The following is a 19,936-nucleotide window of genomic DNA, read 5'->3' as shown; positions in this document are numbered from 1 at the left end:
AAAAAAACCCTAAATAATGCGAGACTCAGAATTTTGGAGTGGTTGGCGTGCCTCTCTTCATTTTACTTTTTGACTGGCTGCCTGTATGTTGATGCCGATGGAGCTGAGCTGTTTGTGCTGCTGCTGCTGCTGCTGCCATAGCCATTTGATGCTGTAAGAATCGCAACTGCTGCCAAAGGGGGAAGGAAAAAAATTCAAGTTATGTTAAATTTAGGTAGGTATGGACAGGTGCTTTTCTTCAGAAAGAATGGTGGAAAATAACAAAACTTGAAAGTGAGAAAGCACCGTAATAACAAAAAGGGGACTGTACCACATTGAGACAATCAATGCACAGTCAAGCAGCACCAGTGGCACGGAAGCCTGCTGAGGGCCTTTTAAAGATCATGGATCAACTTCAATTTTTTTTTGTTATTTTGCCCTGTCAGTTATTACTGTAGTAACTCAGCAACTTCAGTTACCAACTTGGTTCATGGTGGGAGTTTGTAACAATATAATTACATCTCAAGTTTCAAGTTCCTTTTCCTTGCTATATTGGTTATTTATACTAAAATAATTAAAAACACCAGAAATTATGACATTTAGTAGTATGAACGCTGCTATATTTTCTGCACTATAATGTCAAAAATACTTGCACTTAAGCATTCTTTGGTTTTGAAATTAGAATGGCAACTGGGAAGAACTGGTAATGTGTCGCCAGGACTCCTTGAATGTTGAATTAGAAAAAGATGACTTGAATGTATAAAATGTTAAATATCAAAAGTCAAATGATCAGTATGTTGGAACTCTGGATGCTAAATTGACTACTAACTTTATTTACTGAATATTATAGTGCATAAAAGAATTAAGAGAAAACTAAACCAGAGTATTAGGGGCACTTTGGGAGCTTAGAATTGTATTTTTTAAAAAATGTAATCAGAGTGAAGTTGCTGGATTACTTGTATCTGTTGCTGCTGCTGTTGAAAGGCAGAGGAGAGCTGGAATCTCTGCTGAGGAAGGCTTTGCTCAGGTCTGTTCTCGGCAGAGCCAAGCTGAGACAACACTACAGAAAGGAGAAGGGGAAAGCAGGCCAGTCAAAAAGGTTTGAAGGTTATCAGAGTTAGAAAATGGCAACACAGAAAAGTGGGATAATAGAAAGGCTGTCAGTATGATTAATTCTAGGTATAAAATCACAAACATTTCAGAATAAATGTAATCACTTGTTAGTTGAAACATGCAATTAGGTTATAAAGCTTTGTGGACATGCAACAAGTTTTCATATAGAACTTGTACATTCTTAAGGTTTTTTTTGAGGGGTGGGGTGTAAGAGGGGAACTCAATGTTAAGTTTGGAATAAAATCTTGCTGTTTATTTTGGAAGGTATTTTTCCAGTATCAAAAACTGCTACCCATAAGATTAAAAAGTATATAGGTTTCTGATGTTCTCAGGAGCAGAAAGATAGCTTAAATAAGATAACTTATAGATACCAAATGAGTGTTTTGAGACAATGGCTTATGTTGATGTCAAACAATATTTGAACAAAATATGGGTCATTCATTTTGATAAAAATACAGAATTTGAACTGGAAAGAATCTTAGTAATTATTCAGTCCAATCTCCTTAATTTCCAAGGTAGAGAACTCAAGGCCCAGAGAATTTAAGTAATTTCTATCCAACGTCACATGCTTGTTAGTGACAGAGCCAGAACTAGAACCCACAACACAACTTGAAATTCATTGCTCTTTCCACTAAACCATTTTGTAGGTATCATCATACCTATGCTATAATTCAAAACTAGGAATAACAATTACTAATTGCTTGTTTCCAAAAGTTCATTCCTTCCATATATTAAATGGTACCTATGTTCACATTTCTGGTGCTGTTATGTGGGGGTTGAGTAGGGAATAGAATAAGTAACGGGATTCCCAAAATTGAGTGACCTTCTAAATGTGTTCCATGTAATAGCTATTCCCCTAGTATCTGACTTATACGCAATATGGATTACTATTTTAATTGCAGTTTTAATGATTCAAGTTACATTTCTAATGAATTATTTCTTATAAATAGACCTTAGGGTTCTCCTTCTAGTCCCATCCCTAAACTATAGATGAGGAAGTGAAGCAGAGTAGTTAACTGATTTGTCCCAATAGACTGTGGATATGCAAACTGACAGAAAAAAAAAGATAAAATGTAGAAAAGGATTCATATAAATAAGCAGATAATGTGCACAATTACTGATTGACATTTACAAAAGATGTTTTCTAACTCCCCAATTAATTTAGTAACTGTGCAAAACAGTAACTGTAACATGCGGAACAACTACAGTTAGTAATCTGTGGAGGGCCAGGCAATTGATCAACTACAACTTCATGTAATGGAAAAACTAAGAGGGCCCTCAACTGACAGATCTCAGAATTCACACATTAAGACCAACTCTACTTTCTACTTTAAGTCCCCAGTTATCATTTGCCTGGAAAGGAAAAGAAAAAAATAATTCAAAAGGTGAAATAAAAATGGCAAGTGAATTTTGGATTGAGTACTTTTTGCTTGAAAATACAGCATAAGTTAAGCACTGACATACCGGCTGCCTGGGACTGCATAAAGCTCCCAACTCCAGTCAGGTTAATAACAGCAGCTTGTTGAGCAGACAAGGCCTGGTCTTGACTGGCTGCACCTGGTTCAGAACTCTGAAAACAAATGAAAAAGCAAAAAGCCAGTATTGAACAACATGTCTCAAGGAAGAGATTTTACTTCTTTGATAGTTAAAAGAAAAATCCTCTAAACAATCTGATTTAAAAGTTTTCCCCTTTAAAAGGATATTTACAATCTTACAATAGACTTGTTTTAGAAAAAAACAAAAAAACAACAGAGCATAAGAATTTTAAAACTCCCTAACCAGCACTCACATTTGTTAGATGAATCAGTAACACAATTTTATCTAACTCAGACTTCAAAGTTCTATGAAACCTTCACTTGATCAAGGGCTATTACTGGATGTCACGATGCCATTGTAAATAGACTAGTGTAGGCCAAAAGAGGGCCAGAAATCACTGAGATTTGGGTAAATCTGACTGTTCAAGGGTTGGAAAAGATACTTTGGTTGAGTTAGCAACAATTCTCCACTACAAGAACTGCACTGCCACTATCATTAAAGTTACCACACCTTTGGAAATAGATATTTGATTTTTCATCGCCAGGGAGGGCAGAAATATAAAATATCAAAAGGTGTGTCTACATCCAGCCTAGGAAATCTACAGTTTGTACAATAATGCAGTGATAGTGGAGGCTCAGATATGGCTAATGATTTGGAACTATCTAAGCTGAAAATTAGTCTGAAGGATGCAAATCTTACAAGAAACTCAATCGAGTATATTACTAGGGGGAGAGTATACTGAATGAATATAAACTATAGAGGAGTGTCATAATTTTAGCAGGGGAAAACCAATTTTATCTTTTTTAATTTGTAAAGCAAGTGATAGTTTGTCCTATACAGAATTGTTCAATTAATCTTGTCATTTTTATACAATGATACTGGTTATATATGTATATGGATTTTAAATTTGTGCTGTTATGTGTACAGCAGCTATGTATATTCATTTAAAAAGAAAACTTTCAAATGTGTAGATTTGTATTTTTTAAAATATTAATTCAATAAAGAAAAACTATCTGCCAAGAGTTGTCCAAATTTGTTTGCCATGTATTTTCAGAATAATTGGTAATTCTTTAAATTAGATAATTCTTTATTAGTTTTGAAAAATGTGGTATAGAAGAACATTAACTCTGCATAAATTCAACACTATTTTTTCCTGGAGCATAAAGTATCATATGCTATTGTGATTTAGTGACATTTAGATATAATATACAGTCTATGCCAAAAGGTAGATTTGCATTGAACCAAAGGAGAGGCCCATCAAAATGAAAAGAATCTTTTCCTGAATATAAAAATTGATGCCATTATTATGGCAGAACAATTATTTTCTTAATGGTAGGAGAATGAGAGACCCTGTTGTGCTACAAAGTGCAGATGCTAACACACATTGAAAGGAATGCTGATTATATTCCTAAATGAGGCTCTACATAGGTTTTAAACAACCACTGAGCTGTAGTTCAGTTACTCACTTAAGCATTTATTAAACACTTTTGATCTAGGCATTGCAGGAATACAAAGAAAAGCAAAAAATATGGTTCTTACACTTAAAGAGCTCACATTTTAATGAAGGAAAAATATGCATATGACTATGTAAAGATTTTTCACAGTGTAAATAAGGAGATAATATGGAAGTAAAGGGACTACAAAGGAGAGGGCACAAAAAGCTTCCTGTATATGTTAAGAGTATAAAGTTGAGAAGATAGTCAGCCAGTGCAAATGCATGGAGACAGGAGATGGAAGGGGAAAAAGAACAAAGAGGCAAGTTAGCTGGGTTAAGGAATGGGTGAAAAAGAGTAAAACAAGATTATAGAGTAGCAAGGAGCTGAGTTAAATGGTTTGCTACCACAAAAACAGCAATGTTAGTGAATAAACTGAGTAACATCAAGTCAATAATAGCCTTGTTGAAAGGTTATTTTGCATAATTCCAAATTGCTTTCCAAAAATGCTAGTACCATTTCATAGCTCCACCAAAACTATATTTGTATGCCTATCATTCCATAACCCCTTTAATATTGACTATTGGCTTTTTTGGTCATCTTTGTCAATTTACAGGGTGAGGTAAAACCTCAAGAGTTGTTTTGATTTGCATTTATATTGTTAGTGATTGAAAGAACCTTTCCATGTGATTGTTAATAATATGCAATTTTTCTTTTGACAACTGTTCATATTCTTTGACTATTTGTCTACTGAGGAATTTATGTGCTTATTATGTCTTGGATACTAAACCCTTATTAAAGGAAGTGTGAAAGGGAATTATTTTATTCCCTTTGTCTATTTTGAGTAAACACTTGGTTAAACAATAACTTAAGTACCCCTACTTAGTAACTCACTAGACTGTAAAGACAAGATTAACTCTCCTTTGTCCACTTTTGGTTAGAACCAACAAAACCTAGAACTAGGTGGAGGAATTCGCAAGTCACTTACTACAATGATGGGTAACAACTCCAGAAATTTGTGAATCCTATGATCAGAGTTGACACCTTCTGAGGTCTATGATAAGAGCTCACCCCTCCAGAAGGTGAGAACTGGTTCCAAAACACTGCTTCTTGGGCAGTACTAGCTCCATAAAAGCCATGAGTCTCCTGACTAGACCAATCTAAGCCCATGATTTCATCCTTTGAATGCATTTTGTATGTCCCCAAAGTTATTAAATTGTGCATAATTCTTTGACACATTTATACCACCAACAGGCCTATATCCCCAAAAGAAAACTACTACATGTATAGAAATATTCATAGCAATTCTTTATGTAGGAGCAAAAAATTAGAAACTAAAGGGCTAGCTTCTTATTAGGAAATGGCTATACAAATTGTGGTATATGAGTGAAATGGATGATTGTGTCATAAAGAAATGAAAAAAAGGGCAAATTCAAAGAAAACTGGAGAAACCTCTAACAATTGATACAAAGTAAAATGAGCAGAACTCAAAGAACAATTTACTGAATGACAGCAATACTGTAACAAAAAACTATTTTGAAAGACTTCTAGAGATCTGACTAACACAAGAATAAACCACAGTGACCAATATAGGATCAATGTATGCTTACGGTAAGGATTTTTTTTCCTTTAGCTTTAGTTTAATTAAGGAGAAGGGAATAATGAGAATTATGGGTTATAATACATGTAAATTGTTTTAAAAAAAGAAGTTAAATTGAAAATCAAACAATTCATATTACATTATCAAACTTCTCCCCATTTCTCTACTATATAGGACATGTCCCATTATAATTATATAGTGCTTTATAACTTAATCTAGTCATTATCATTATTATATACACAATAAATGTTGGTGGACAGTCCTACCCAAGAACAAAGAAAGCACATACCTGTTCTCCTGGCCGCTGAGGACTTGAAGTCGTAGAGGACTGAGGCTGTTGCTGTGGAGAAAAGGGAGAGAGCTGCTGTTGCTGCTGCTGCTGCTGCTGGAGTGGATTGAAAATGAGTGAACCTCCTGGAAGCTGTTAAGGAATTTAAAAATTGTTAATTGGCTATATTCACATTATTTCCATATAATTTTAAAATGAAATTTTAATTGCTGGATCATTGGATCTTAAGATTTGGAACTGGAAGGGGTCTCAAAAACATCTAGTTGCATCCCCTGACTTCAAAGACGAGGAAACTTGAGGCCCAGGGAAGTTAAATGACATATTCTAAGACAAAATCACACCGGAAATCTCAAAAAAATTCTAGTCAGTGCTCAATTCACTTGATCCCAATATGAACAATACATTCCCAACAACTTGTTTGGACATGATTTCTAAAATGAATTGAAAAAGCACTTATTAAGCACTTATTACTGACAAGAACTGGGGATATCAGAAAAAGATGACAGTTCTTATTCTTAGGGAACTCACTCTAATTGGGGAAAACAACACATAGAAGAGAGTTCAGGGGCAGGACAGCAGGATGTAGGTACTAAGGACACAACTACAGTGCCAAAGGTATGTATCATTACGATGTCTACCTCACATGAACAGCCCATTACCATTGGGAAAGAGGAGGAGGTCTGAGGGTCAGAAAGGAGAGGGAATCCTGGGTTCCCTTTAGCTAGGCTGTGGTTGTCCAGAATGGAGAGAGTAATTTTGAAGATTTAATACAAATAAAAGGCAAATTTTTAATATTTTTACTAACAAATGTTTTATTTTCAGAGATGATAAATTACTATCCAAGTACCTCAGGATAAATCCCTTTGTGAACTTCACTAAAGAAAAACCCAGATTCTGTTAGGTTCTAGAGGGAATTTCTAAAAGAGATGAAAAGCTAAAGGCCATTTGTAAAGAACACACACAACTCGGTTGCCCACATATTGTTTTAGGAACTTTCTTTGTCCAGTTTTTAAAAAAAAAATGTCATGGCACCTTCCTGATGAGGAAACTATCAATGCAGATTCACCTAGGCTGAGAGATTGAATAATTTGCCTAAATTCACAGAGGCAGGATTTCAACCTACATCTTCCTGCTTCCACCTTTAGATTTATATTACATTACTGTTGATATTTTGGAATCTTGATTTAAATGGGAAAAGATTTGTTATTTTAAAAAATTAGAATCATAATAAAGGCATGCACCAGATTTAGAATAAAAAATTAAGTTTATTACTAACTAAATGGGAATTAATAGCTAACTTGTTATGGATTAGAATTTTAATCTGTAAATACTTTTGAAGTTCTTGGCATTTGTGTACAGCTACACAAACAATTCCTATAATGGTTCATATGCAAATAAATTTTTCATTCCGTGGCCCTTTTAGCAATAGTAAGAGATTGGCACTGGACCTGTGATTTCTTTGGTATAAGAAGGTCCTGGAAAAGAAACTCTCTATTCAATGCAGGCTGGCACCTTCTCTGCAATTTGAATCTTGGATTTCTTAGACTGAGAGGATAAGTCACTTGCCTAGGACCACATAACCAGAATATACCAGAGGTCTTCTTGGCTCTAAGGTTGGTTCTCTTATCCACTATGCCATGCTGTCTCAGCTGTCTGGCACATGCACTAATAGAACAGAAGTAGGTTCTTAAATTAGACAAAGCATGCAAACATGGAAAAAGCACAAGACTTGGAGAAGAATTTTAAGTCCAAGCCCCCTTCCTATAGATGAATCACTAAGCCTGTTTTATATGAACAATCTGCTAATGTATAAAATATTTAGTAACTATAAATATGGTTTATATATGAAATGTTTCACCTACCATCATCCCCCCAACCAAAAAAACAAAAACAAAAACAAATGGCTAAGGAATGAGTATTAGTAAGGACAGATCAAGCTTATGCTTAGTTTTCCCGACTGGTTCTCCACTTTGGACAAATAGTATTAATAATGGAGTCTCAGTTTCTTTTCTGCTTTTTTGTAAATCAAAGAAATGGGATTATTCTATACATTCCACATTTCCAAAGATAACCAAATTTAAACTCAGAAAGAAAGAATATGGTGTGAAATTTTCTTGTTCTCTCTATATCTGTAAAATTAAAAAACAAACTGCGTGAATTCTGTTTTATCAAATAAACTCTAAATCTGAGGCACAGAAAATTTCAAAATAAAGCTGTAGCTAGTCTGGAATTAAGGGAGTTATCTAAAACCTAGGAAAAAACTTTCTGCAATAGAACTTCTTGGATGAGTTACTAGGATGGAGACCATTTTCTCAAATACCTTCTCTCTTCTTTGATGCTGATTCACTGGCTTTTATATAAAACTTAAGTGGTTTTAAATCAGTTGTCATCTCACTAATCAAAGATCTGCTTCTTTGACAGTCTCTTTCTCTCTTCTACTGGACTTTACTGAATCCTTCAACAAATCCCTTTCTTGCCACTGTGTCAGCACTTTCATCTTTATGCTATCCAAAGTGCATGCGTGCGTTTGTGTGACGTGATGGGACAGGGGAAGAGATAAAATAAAAACTACTTAACTATTGAAAAGTTTAGCTAAAATCTCACAACTGTAACTTCATCGATTAATAAAAATTTGGGGAAGTAAAAAACCATTTACATAGACTATTACATTGATTTGTACTCATTCAATAACTATTAATTTTATTTCTTAACCCAATAAAGTTTTTTTAAAAGAAAATCTAAATGAACATTTCTTGAGCTTTAAATTAGCTTTCTGTTTAGGACTGATTTCTGTCAACCCAGACTGATTAGATGCAGTTAGAAAGGTATTGGCAAGGGCAGGTGGCTCAGTGGATTGAGAGCCAGGCCGATGGAAGGTCCTGGGTTTAAATTTGACTTCAGATACTTCCTAGCTGTGTGGGCGAGTTAGTGAACAGCTATTGTCTAGCCATTATCACTTTTCTGCCTTAGGATCAAGTATTGATTCTAAGATGGAAGGTGTGGGTTAAAAAAAATACTGGCAACTGGATCATAACACATTCACTGTGGACATTTGTTATCATATGTCATAAGGACCTAAATAGATGAAGTTAAATCATACATATCCTCTGAAACACAATTAAATGTGGTAAAAGCCTAATACATTAGTTCATGCTAGAAATATTAGTCATGTCCCTCCATACTTGTATTAAAAAGGGTCATCTCCTACCTAAATTAGATCCTGATGGTAGTAATTATCAGTATTTCTAGGTAGACATAAAAGACTAATGAGATCTAATAGTATTTTCCACAAGTATATACAAACATATTCTTTTTTGGTTTATAGCTAGCGGCCATCACTATATGCCTCTTCAATACACAGTTAAGTCTAAAACTTTTGCACTAAAAGAGTAGAAAGGAAATAAAAGAATATCAGTGAAACAGCAAAAAAAAAAATTAGGGATCAGGAAGATGTTCAGATGCAGATAGAGAAAAGCAGAACAATGTGGGTCTTTTACAATGTTACATATAACATATTAAATGGAATAAACTGTATGTAATGGATTCATGGTTTCATATTTTCTGAACTTCTTTGTGTATGAAAACATTCAAGTTTATTGATTACGATTTTTAAGTGTATAATAAAGTTTATTAAAAATAGCATTTAATATCATATACTAGACCATAATGCTTAGTAATGGACAAATCCAAAATTAAAACTATATAACCCAGGGTAGAACTACATTTTCTCTCTCTACCTTTCAGGATTAGATCAATTCTTCCCCTTCAGAAGTGCCAAGACCAGTCAGAATGGGGACACAATTTTGACTGGGCCTTCTCAGTTTCCTGGCAATATTTGTAGACTTTCAATATACTCCTGATAAAACTCCTCACATGCTAAAAATAATCAGTATGCACTATCATATCTTTTTTTTTTTTTTTTAATTTTTAAACCCTTAACTTCTATGTATTGACTTATAGGTGGAAGATTGGTAAGGGTAGGCAATGGGGGTCAAGTGACTTGCCCAGGGTCACACAGCTTGGAAGTGTCTGAGGCCGGATTTGAACCCAGGACCTCCTGTCTCTAGGCCTGGCTCTCAATCCACTGAGCTACCCAGCTGCCCCTGTACTATCATATCTTAAACATATACACATATAGTAGAACTGTGATAAAATAGAATCCTTATTTACCTGGAGTAGATTTAAAGGCCTGAGACTGGAAGTATTTTTTAAACCAAAGGGAACACCTGACAAAGAAAAGGTTTTTTGAATTATAAAAAGGAATCAACACAACAATCTAATACATTAAAATAGGTTTGAATTTGGTAATTGTCCACCAACATTATTTTAAAAATGTTATCACATGTAACAACCCAGTAGAATTGTGTGTCAGCTATGGGGTGGGGCGGGGGCAAGGGAGTAGGTTGAGGGAGAGGGAAAGAACATGTAACTATGGGAAAATATTCAAAATTTTAAAAAATGTTCTCAATAAATCATGACTATTTTTAGTTTTGCTTGTACTTTGTCCAACACCTTATATTTGACATAGTAATGAAACATTTTTTAGATAATATTGATTATAATTAAGTGGTAAATTTTAGAACCTAGAACTTCTTAATGAATTATTCTTGGCAGATGACTAGCATAGTACTATGCAGGCACCATGAATATCACTACAATCATGATTTTTGAGTGGGGATATCTTTCATTTATACTATATATTTATCTTGTACATACATAAACATTTGCAGGTTGTCTCTCACAATAGCATGAGCTCCTATAAGACAAAAGTCATATTTCTGCCCGCTTATCTAAGCCTCCCCAATACTTAGCACAGTACCTGGCATATAACATGCCTGTTTGGGGCAGCAAGGTGGCTAAAGGATAAAAGAGCCAGGTCTAGAGATAGGCAGTCCTGGGTTCAAATCTGATCTTAAACACTTCCTAGCTGTGTGACCCTGGGTAAGTCATTTAACCCCAACTGCCTAGCCCTTACCACTATTCTTTCATGGCATTAATACCTAGTATCAATTTTAATACAGAAGGTAAGGGTTTTTTTTAAAATGCTTATTGAATGACTATATATTTCAAATCTTCTATGTAGGCAGTGCACATACTTGTAGATTTGAGACTTAAAGTATACAACTGGGAAAAGAGACCATACTGATACTTCAGGACATTTTATTTTTAGTTACTTGAGAAAAGTATTTCAACTAATCTAGATAGGCCACAACTCAAAAAAGACCCAGCCCAACATCAGAAGCCAAATTCCTCATATTCTAAATTGAACCTTGGCAGACTATATATTTATAACATTTCTCAGAAATACCTGTGATGTGTTTTTGTTAAAATAAAAACCTTTATCTTCTGTCCTAGAATCAATACTGTGTATTGGTTCCAAGGCAGCAGAGCAGTAAGGCCTAGGCCAATGATGGCAAACCTTTTAGAGACCATGTATCATGCCCCCACCCCCCAACCCCATGCTGTGCACCTTCTACCCTCCCACAGATAGGGGAGAAAAGAAGTATTCCCATTGGGCTGCTGTGAAGAGAGGTAGGTAAAGTGAAAAAATGTCCTCAGCATAGTTGAAACGGGGAGGAGAGCACCTTCCCCAAGTCCCTCTGGCTTTTTAGCAACAAACTCTGGCAGGCAATGGCTCTGTGTGCCCTTTTTGGCACATGTGCCATAGGTTTGCCATCCCAGTGCTAGGCAATGGGGGTTAATTGACTTCCCCAGAGTCACACATCTACAAAATGTCTGAAGTCAGACCTGAGCCTAGTACCTCCTGTCTCTAGGCATGGCTTTCTATCCACAGAGTCACCCAGCTGCCCCATGATATGATTTTAATAAAGCATGAAGGCTGCATAAAATCAGAGAAGCTATAATAAGTGCTATGCATAATAAGCCATAATAAGTGCTAAGCTAAGCTTGCAAATAAATTCTACGGAGAGTCCAAAAAGAGGGAGGCTTATTTCACTCATGAATCAAGGAACAACTCTAATCTGTTAGGGAAAAATCCTAAAATTTTGCATGCTTCTGTCTCTTGCCAAATGACTTAGTATTGTGTGACACAGTGTCATTAAGCATACTAGTATCCCTGTATCATGTAGGGCCTCTGTATAGCTTTAAACCACCTCAAATCTACTATCAAGAGAATATTGGGGATCCAATGCATATACATGAGTCATAACTATTTTATATAACTCTAGTTCCTAAAAAGTTCCGACCTCTCAGAACTGAAGTCATGACTCTTAAGGTAAGTATATCGATGGAAAATTCAATTTTGAATACTATTTTCAATTTCATCTGGCTATATAACAAAATGAAGTCTAATAAGGTAGAAGAAGAATACTCAACTGTAGGAATCTCAAAGGCCTTTGTACAGGCAATTGCAAACATTTTATTTTAAACTCTTACCTTCTTAGAATCGACACTAAGAATCAGTTCCATGGCAGAAGAGTAGTAAGGGCTAGGCAACTGGGATTAAATTACTTGCCCAGGGTCACACAGCTAGAAAGTATCTGAGGCTAGATTAGAACCCAGGATCTCTTGTCTCCAGGCCTGGCTCTCTATCCACTGAGCCACTTAGCTGCCCCTATACAATACATTTGTGTTAAATCACAACTGGACTCAATGATTTTCTTTTAGGCAAAATCCCAAATAAATGATAAGGCTCTTTAATTCCTTATAAAAAAGTGAAACCAACAACTTAAAAAAATTCTATACATCTTGAATTCATTTTCTAGAGTCAGGAAAACATCTTAACAAGTTAAATTGATTTGAAGGTGAACTATTTGCTTTCTCATTCTTGTAACTGATGAGGAAAAACTTGATTTTTTTCAAATTGTCTCATAAAAAGTACTTTGAATTTATTTCTAGCTCGTCTGGCAATAGCAGCTTTTTACTAAGCACTTGTATTCTAATACTGTTTTAAATGATCTTTACAGGAAGCATTTATACAAAGAATCACAGAATTTGAATTGGAAGAGAACTCAAAGGTCATTTGGAACAACCCCTCTTTGAGCAACAAAGAGCCTACTTAAGTCACCATTAGTATAGCTCTCGTAAGGCAAATCAAATTCAAATAATTTATAGATTTAAGAATGCTACAAAGAAACACTCTTGATGGCATTTACAAGTTTAACATTTTCAGTTTTATAATAAATAAGAAGCCAAAGTCCTCAATGATCACGGTAAGATAATGTACTATATGTAGCGAAGTCAAAGGCTTGTATTTTCATATTTAAAGTGATACTGTCTTGACTACATAAACATTTTCTCTTCATGATTATATTATTTAAAATATACTCACCTGATTGAGAGGCTGACTGCATTGCAGCTGGCAATGCACCTGGTACCAGACCTCCTGAAGGTAAAATGCCACTCAGATTTAAACCTGCAGGGGTTATGGCACCAGTATTACACCCGAGCATGGGATTTGAACTGCTCATCAATGCTTGTGCTCCACTGCAGATGAGGAAAAAACATGTATTAAATACAAAATAGTAACAAATTTTTTCTCTTTGACAGCAATAAACATTTAACTCTGGACAAATTTACAGTCACTAGTGATGGTGACTAGGTTAAGTCTACTCATCAGTTTATCTCTCTTTAAAAATGCATGATTGTGTGAAATGCACAAAACCCCCCAAATTTTACTGGGACTTTTTTTTTTGACCCATCTATTTTGACAAATCTGTTTGTGATAGCATAGCTTTAGCAATGATTTAGCCTTTTTGCATACATTTTCATTAGGAAATGTAAATCTACTAAACTCTTGACAGAATCAATTCTAGAAGCAGTTAGAAGCTCTTTTGGGAAAAAAACAACAACATAATTTGCTTATAAAAATTGGTATCAAATTATACATGTGCGTTTCCTTTCTTTTCCTTGTGCATAGACTATTTTCTTGTTCTTTTTATGCTATATACTGACTTCAGGCTAGTGAAACTATGTACTTTATATAATAAAAAGAATCTTTAAAAAATGTAACATGGGAAAATGAAAAAAAGATTCTGTCAAAAGAGAAAGCTAAAAAGGATGTAATATTGAGAAATTCACTCTTTAAGATTTCACTGTTATTTGTGAGTATAAAGAACAAGAAGAAACACTGAGATAATATTTCAATAAGAAGAGCTATAATGCACTATTTGTAGCTGTTATCTTTTCTAAAAGTTAAACATGCATAATTTTGGAAGTATTCATATCTACATTTAAACTAAAATAATTTTCACATTTAGATAATGTAGAATTTATTCTTGGTTTTACATTTAAGTACGATAGACTTTAGCCTAGGAAATTTAGAACCATCTTTTTTTCTTGGGCATTGAATCTTTCTGAAAATACGTCTAAGGGTTACAACTCATGTATATTAACGAGAAAACACAGCAGCAAAGCAAACTTACCATACAGAGCCCACTACATTGATGAAGTTAAGTCCAGCAGGGTTTGCCATGACTTGAGTAGACGTGGTTCCTGTAGTTATAGATGTTACCATGGTGGAAAGAGGAATGGTCATTACAGGCATTGCCTGGCTCAGAGACATTTGCTGCTGAGCAAACGGGGTTAACAAAGTGGGCTGAGGGGTGAAGCCTGAATCTTGGGGAGTAGGGGTGGCACAAGGGGTAATAGGAGTTGAGCTCTGAGCATCAGGAGGGTGTGGGGTCGATGAAGGGGTTGGTGTAGGAGTAGATGGCTTAGGAGTTCCAGATCCTGCTCATTGAGAAAAATAAAAAGTGCTAGTTTGTTATAAAAGGCCAGTCCTTTTTAAAATAAGGTTAATGGAATCTTACTTAGCACTGACAATTTGTTTCAGTTTTTTTTAAAGCAGTAAACTGCAGTGTTAATTTCTACATATGATACAAGAGTGTTGCTACACTCAATCACAATTAAGGATGCAGTATATCACCTATAAAGTCCATTAGTGGCAGTTTTACTATTACAATGCTAATACAAATTTGAATTTTTTCCAACATCCATTTAAGTTAAAATTCTTATTATATATGTATGTATATATACATTTTTTACTAAAGTTCTGAAGTAACCCAAATTCACTTATCATGAATCATTTAAAAATTGATTTAACTTTTATACTTATATAATTTCTACAATAATTTGATAAATCTGAATCAAACTGATAACAGTATTAATAAATTAGGTTTGGCCAATAAACAAAAAAATTGGGCACCTATATATATGAATAAATATTATTTCTAACATAGTTCACCCAAATCATAAAAGCCAATAATAATGCAAATATCTTAAAGGTGAAAATACTGTATCTTTAACAGTAACTGTGTATTTCTCTTTAAATGTAGAATGTATAGAAAATCTGTTGTGAATGCAGTACGCACAGTTTATCAATTTAAAAAAAAGAAAACAAAAAAAAAAAGCAAAACCAAAAGCTCTTGAGGTGTTTTCTTTTTTAGCTTTCATGTCCTGCAGAAAGAAAGGAAAGAAATGTGAATGTCCAGAAGCTGTCACCCAACCCTTACTTCTAGTAACAACCGTGTGCAGTAGAGTAACATAATCCATACCCCCAACATAAGAAGGTGTGAAGAAGACTTAGAGAATTTATCAAAGATTTTTGTTTTTCTTTGTGCAAAACAAGAAGGCAGAAAAATTACACCTTTTGAGCTATCAGGATGAAGATGCTTATAACTAATGCAGAGAACCACACTCTACCACTGTGCCATGTACTAAAAGGTTCAGTACACAAAGTCTATTTAAAAAATGTAAAAACTGGAATGTAGCTTCTTTGGACAAATCTGTTTCTAAAATGTCTTAAGATTCATTTTTATTTGAAGAATTTAGTTCAACACCGAGCTAGAATTATAGTAATCATGTTAACTGACATCTAAACCTTTGAAATCACTTGGTTGGAAAAAAGTTCTATTTTAACATCTTCAATATAATGCTTTACAATCATTATCACAGTTTTATAATCGACAATGATTTATAAAACAGTATAGGAGTGTTGTTTTTTTAAATCAGCTTTTAATTTATTGTATTACCACCTCAGGACTAAACAGATTGTTACATACACAAAGATATAACTGCTGTATCCCCTAAGACAATTTTATCAAATCTGCTGTATAACTTATGTAAAATGCAAAGTGGTCCAAGGTACACTGGTATCAAGAACACTTTGGAATCTCACTGTCAACATTAATTATCAGGATATTTTTTTTAAAGGAAAAAAGTAACACAGATAGCAAATGTATTAGAAACGTATACACAAGGGTGCATACATAAATACATAAAAACATACAATACAATAAACATAAAGTACATATAATCAACAAGAGACCTGCCTGCACCTTTGCAAAACTGATACAGTTGGGGGCCCACTGTACATTTAAGTTTTATTATTCCATTGGCCAAGAAGTTGTCTTGGAATGCACTAACGCAAAAGCCTATGAATATTTAATGGAGAATTTAGGTTGTGACTCACTTTGTGATGAGCTGGCAGGTGACAGTGCAGCTGGAGAAAGCATGCTAACTTGACTAAGATCCATGGAAGGTTTCCGAGAAAGACCAGGTGGCTTAGAAGTGGGGGGAGGAGTTGGGGATTTAAGATGGCTGCCTGATTGCTGTGGACTAAAAATATTACCTGAAAAAGAATAAATTTATATTATTATTTTGAACTATTTCACAGGAGAGGTTTTTAATTATGTAAAGCTACAAATGCAAGTCAAAAAAGTTTTAACAGATTAATCTTTATCACACTGTTTTTACAATTAATCAGTTGTTATCCAAGGCCATCCTCCACAGAAAAATAAAAACATGGGCAAAATAAAGAGGAAATGGAAGGACTGAATTACCTGAAGAGCTACTTCCTGAACTCGAAGGGAGTTTAATGGGTGGAGGCCGATGTTTTACTCCCTTTCCCAACACTGATGGCTGAATCAATAAGCTCTCGGGCTATTCAGAAGAAACAATGATTAATATATACTTATGAAGGCTAAGATTGTTACCAAAAACATAGGAACTGTCAAACACAATAAAATCACATAACTCAAGTGAAAAAAAATTTACTCACTACAAAACAGATTTAGTGGTACAGAGATCAATTTCAAGGATGGTGATCTAATAAGTACTACAATGTCAGTTTAAATTGATTTGTGAGAGGTTACTTGTTTTGTGAGATTTATGGGCTACCAATAATGGGCAGAGGAAATGAGAGGAAGGCTTAGGATATTCACTTGAATGTAATCTTAGTCCTACCCAGGGTTGCAATTATATCTTCAGAATGTGAGCTTTCCTTTTGCTTTGAAAATACTTTTAAAAAGCTAATCTGATAGCGGTGGAAGAGACTTCCAGGCCAACAAGAGCCAAAAGCAAGTATTTTTTTTGTCCATCCTCAAGAGGACATGCTCTCTTTATTACCCTCCTAGCAAAACAGAGAATGAGATCCTGATATCTAAAATCAATTACCATTTGCAATTCTATTCATCTGAATGTCAACACTACCATACAGAAGAGATAACCAAGAAACCAGCCAAAAGGCAGAAATAAAAGCCATTATTATTCATGTCCTTTATACCAAGAAGGACTGGAAATACCATAGAATATGATAGGAAAAGACTTTTTTTCAGGAGTTTTTAACTGATGTGGTGGTGGTGGGGTGTGTGTGTAAATATTCTGATTACTTCATTTTAAAAATTAAGTCTTTTTCAAATAATGAATATCAACTTTCTCCCCCCTCCACTGAAAAAAAAGAAAGAGAAAACCCTTATAACAAATATGAATAGTCCAGCAAAACAATATTATTACAAGTGTCCAAAATAACCTCTAAATCTATCAGAAGTGGGTAACATTTTATCAAAAACCATCTGAAATTGTAGTTTGCTTCTGTTCTCTTGCCTCCCTTCTCCCAGAGCCCAATCTTGGGTTTGTACATTTTCTTACTTTCCTTTTCAACTCTTCTTTGTGACCTATCTACTCTTTCATTAAGTTTGTCTGGATTAGGACTAATTCCTCCTTCTGATACCTCCTTTCCTTCTATTTCTCTACTGAGTAAACATATTTCTGTACCCAATTGTATGTGCATTTTTCCTCTTTTGATCAGTTTAGATGAAAGAAAGGTTCAAGAATAGTCCACTCCTCCCCATCTCCTTGTTTGTAAACCCTGGTTACTCCTCCTCTCTCTTTCCATTTTTCTTTTAAGATCAGAAAAAACATAACAAAATCACTCCCAAGCCCTCTGTTTTATTAGGCTTCCTCTATGGCCTCCAATGATGATAGAGTTGAGAGTACAGTCCCTTAGAGTTGCTCATTCTTATCTAATTGTCGTTTTTCTTGACTATAGTGCTTGTATTTCAACTCAAGCTCTGATTTTTCCCTCAGGAATGCTTATAAGTCCTCTATTTCACAAAAATCCATTTTTTCCCCCTATAGGATTATACTGTTTTGCTGGGTACATTATTCTTGGTTATAAATCTCTAGCTCTTGCTTTCCGGAATATTTCAAATGTAGATCTTTTCAATTGGTGGCTGCTATATTGTGTGTGATTCTGATAGTGGTTCTTTATTTAAACATTTTTATTTCTGGCTACTTGTGAGGGTTTTTTGTTTTGTTTTGACCTGTAAGCTCTAGATTTTGACTGTAATGTTCCTGAGAATTTCTGTTTTGAGTTTTTTTCAGGAAGTGACTGATGGATATTTTTCTATTTTTACTTGGCCCTCAAATTCTAAGAGGTCAGGGAAGTTTTCTCTTTCAATTTTCTGAACTGTGATATCAAAGCTACTTTTTGGTCTTTCAAAGGCTTTATGGTGATTCTGAAATTCTCTCACCTTGATCTGTTTTCCAGGTCAGTTGCTTTTTTAAATGTGAAGCATCTTTTCTTTTTTAAACCTTTATTTTCCACCTTAGAATCAATACTATGTATTGGTTTCAAAGCAGAAGAGCTGTAAGGGCTAGGCAAGGGGGGTTAAATGACTTGTCCAGGGTCACACAGCTAGGAAGTACCTGAGGCCAAATTTGAACCTAGGACCTGCCATCACTGGGCCAGGCTTTCAGCCCACTGAATCACCCAGCTGCCCCCCAATTTGAGATATCTTATATTTCCTTCTATTTTTTTTTCAGTTTTTTTGCTTTGTTTTAATATTTCTTTTTCTCACAAAGTCATTGTCTTCTATTCAATTTATTCTAATTTTCAAGGAGCCTGCTAGCTCTTTGTGCTCTTATTTCTCCACTCAAATGCTTTTTATAATGCCTTCATTTCATTTATAAAGTCATTTTAGCTCTTTTAAAACTCTTTGTTCATCTCATCTAGGTGTTCTATTTGAACTTGCACCCAAACTGTGTTTTCTAGCTTTTAATTATTAGATGTTTTAGGAATCATTCTCTTCTGGGATTGTGTCTTGACAGCCACTACCACATAATATCTCTTTATGGTACTTTTTTTTTTGGTTACATTAAGGTAAAGCTATTATAGAGAGAGTGGTCATGATTCTTCTGCTTCTTTCATGGAGTTATGTTATTCCAGATCTCAGGGACAGTCAGCATGGAAAACTGCAAATATGCTGTTATCTAAAACTATCTGATCCATATTGGAAATTGGGTCCTGCCCTTTTGTTGTGAACTAAAAATTCATGAGAATTTGGAGGAAAGCAATATAACTATTAATGTACCCTGATTGGGGCTGGATTGTACAGCTTTTGGAGTTGGCCACCATCAACCAGATGGAAAGCTCTGCAGGTTCAAACTGACAGGAACGCTGGCTCCCTTTTGAATTTGTGCTTTCTGCCAACTAGTTATTCTGCTGCAAAATTTAAAATTTATTCTGCTGGATTTGAGACTAGAGTAAGTTCTCCAAGTGAGAGCCACATAGCTACTACTTGCTTCTATATTTTAGTTCTCAGTCTAGGGCTCTTAACTGCTCTTTGCCTTGGACCTAGCCCCTACCCAGTCTAAACTGGATCTGTGACCCAACAATGGATATTAATAGAGCTACCTATTGGTACTCATGTTCCCTGTTCCTTACACAAAGTTAGGCCTTTCTGT

General features: G+C 34.8%; 1 protein-coding gene across 1 annotated transcript in view; it reads right to left on the bottom strand.

The window, feature by feature from the left end:
* Window positions 1–12: 12 nt before the first annotated feature.
* The window catches only part of SUPT20H (SPT20 homolog, SAGA complex component), a 46,245-nt gene continuing 26,321 nt past the window's right edge, over window positions 13–19,936 (bottom strand). Inside the window, exons 16-25 of the mRNA XM_044668252.1 lie at window positions 19,771–19,773; window positions 16,753–16,852; window positions 16,383–16,541; window positions 14,335–14,404; window positions 13,242–13,396; window positions 10,121–10,176; window positions 5,951–6,082; window positions 2,557–2,662; window positions 936–1,039; window positions 13–169 (exon numbers count right to left, since the gene is read on the bottom strand). Of these exons, the coding sequence (XP_044524187.1) occupies window positions 26–169; window positions 936–1,039; window positions 2,557–2,662; window positions 5,951–6,082; window positions 10,121–10,176; window positions 13,242–13,396; window positions 14,335–14,404; window positions 16,383–16,541; window positions 16,753–16,852; window positions 19,771–19,773 (1,029 nt within the window). The 3' untranslated portion in view covers window positions 13–25. The remainder of the gene's footprint in view (window positions 170–935; window positions 1,040–2,556; window positions 2,663–5,950; window positions 6,083–10,120; window positions 10,177–13,241; window positions 13,397–14,334; window positions 14,405–16,382; window positions 16,542–16,752; window positions 16,853–19,770; window positions 19,774–19,936) is intronic.

Source organism: Gracilinanus agilis, chromosome 3, assembly GCF_016433145.1.
Source record: "Gracilinanus agilis isolate LMUSP501 chromosome 3, AgileGrace, whole genome shotgun sequence".
In the NCBI taxonomy this organism is placed as follows: Eukaryota; Metazoa; Chordata; class Mammalia; order Didelphimorphia; family Didelphidae; genus Gracilinanus; species Gracilinanus agilis.
This window is presented reverse-complemented; position numbering and strand designations above follow the sequence as displayed.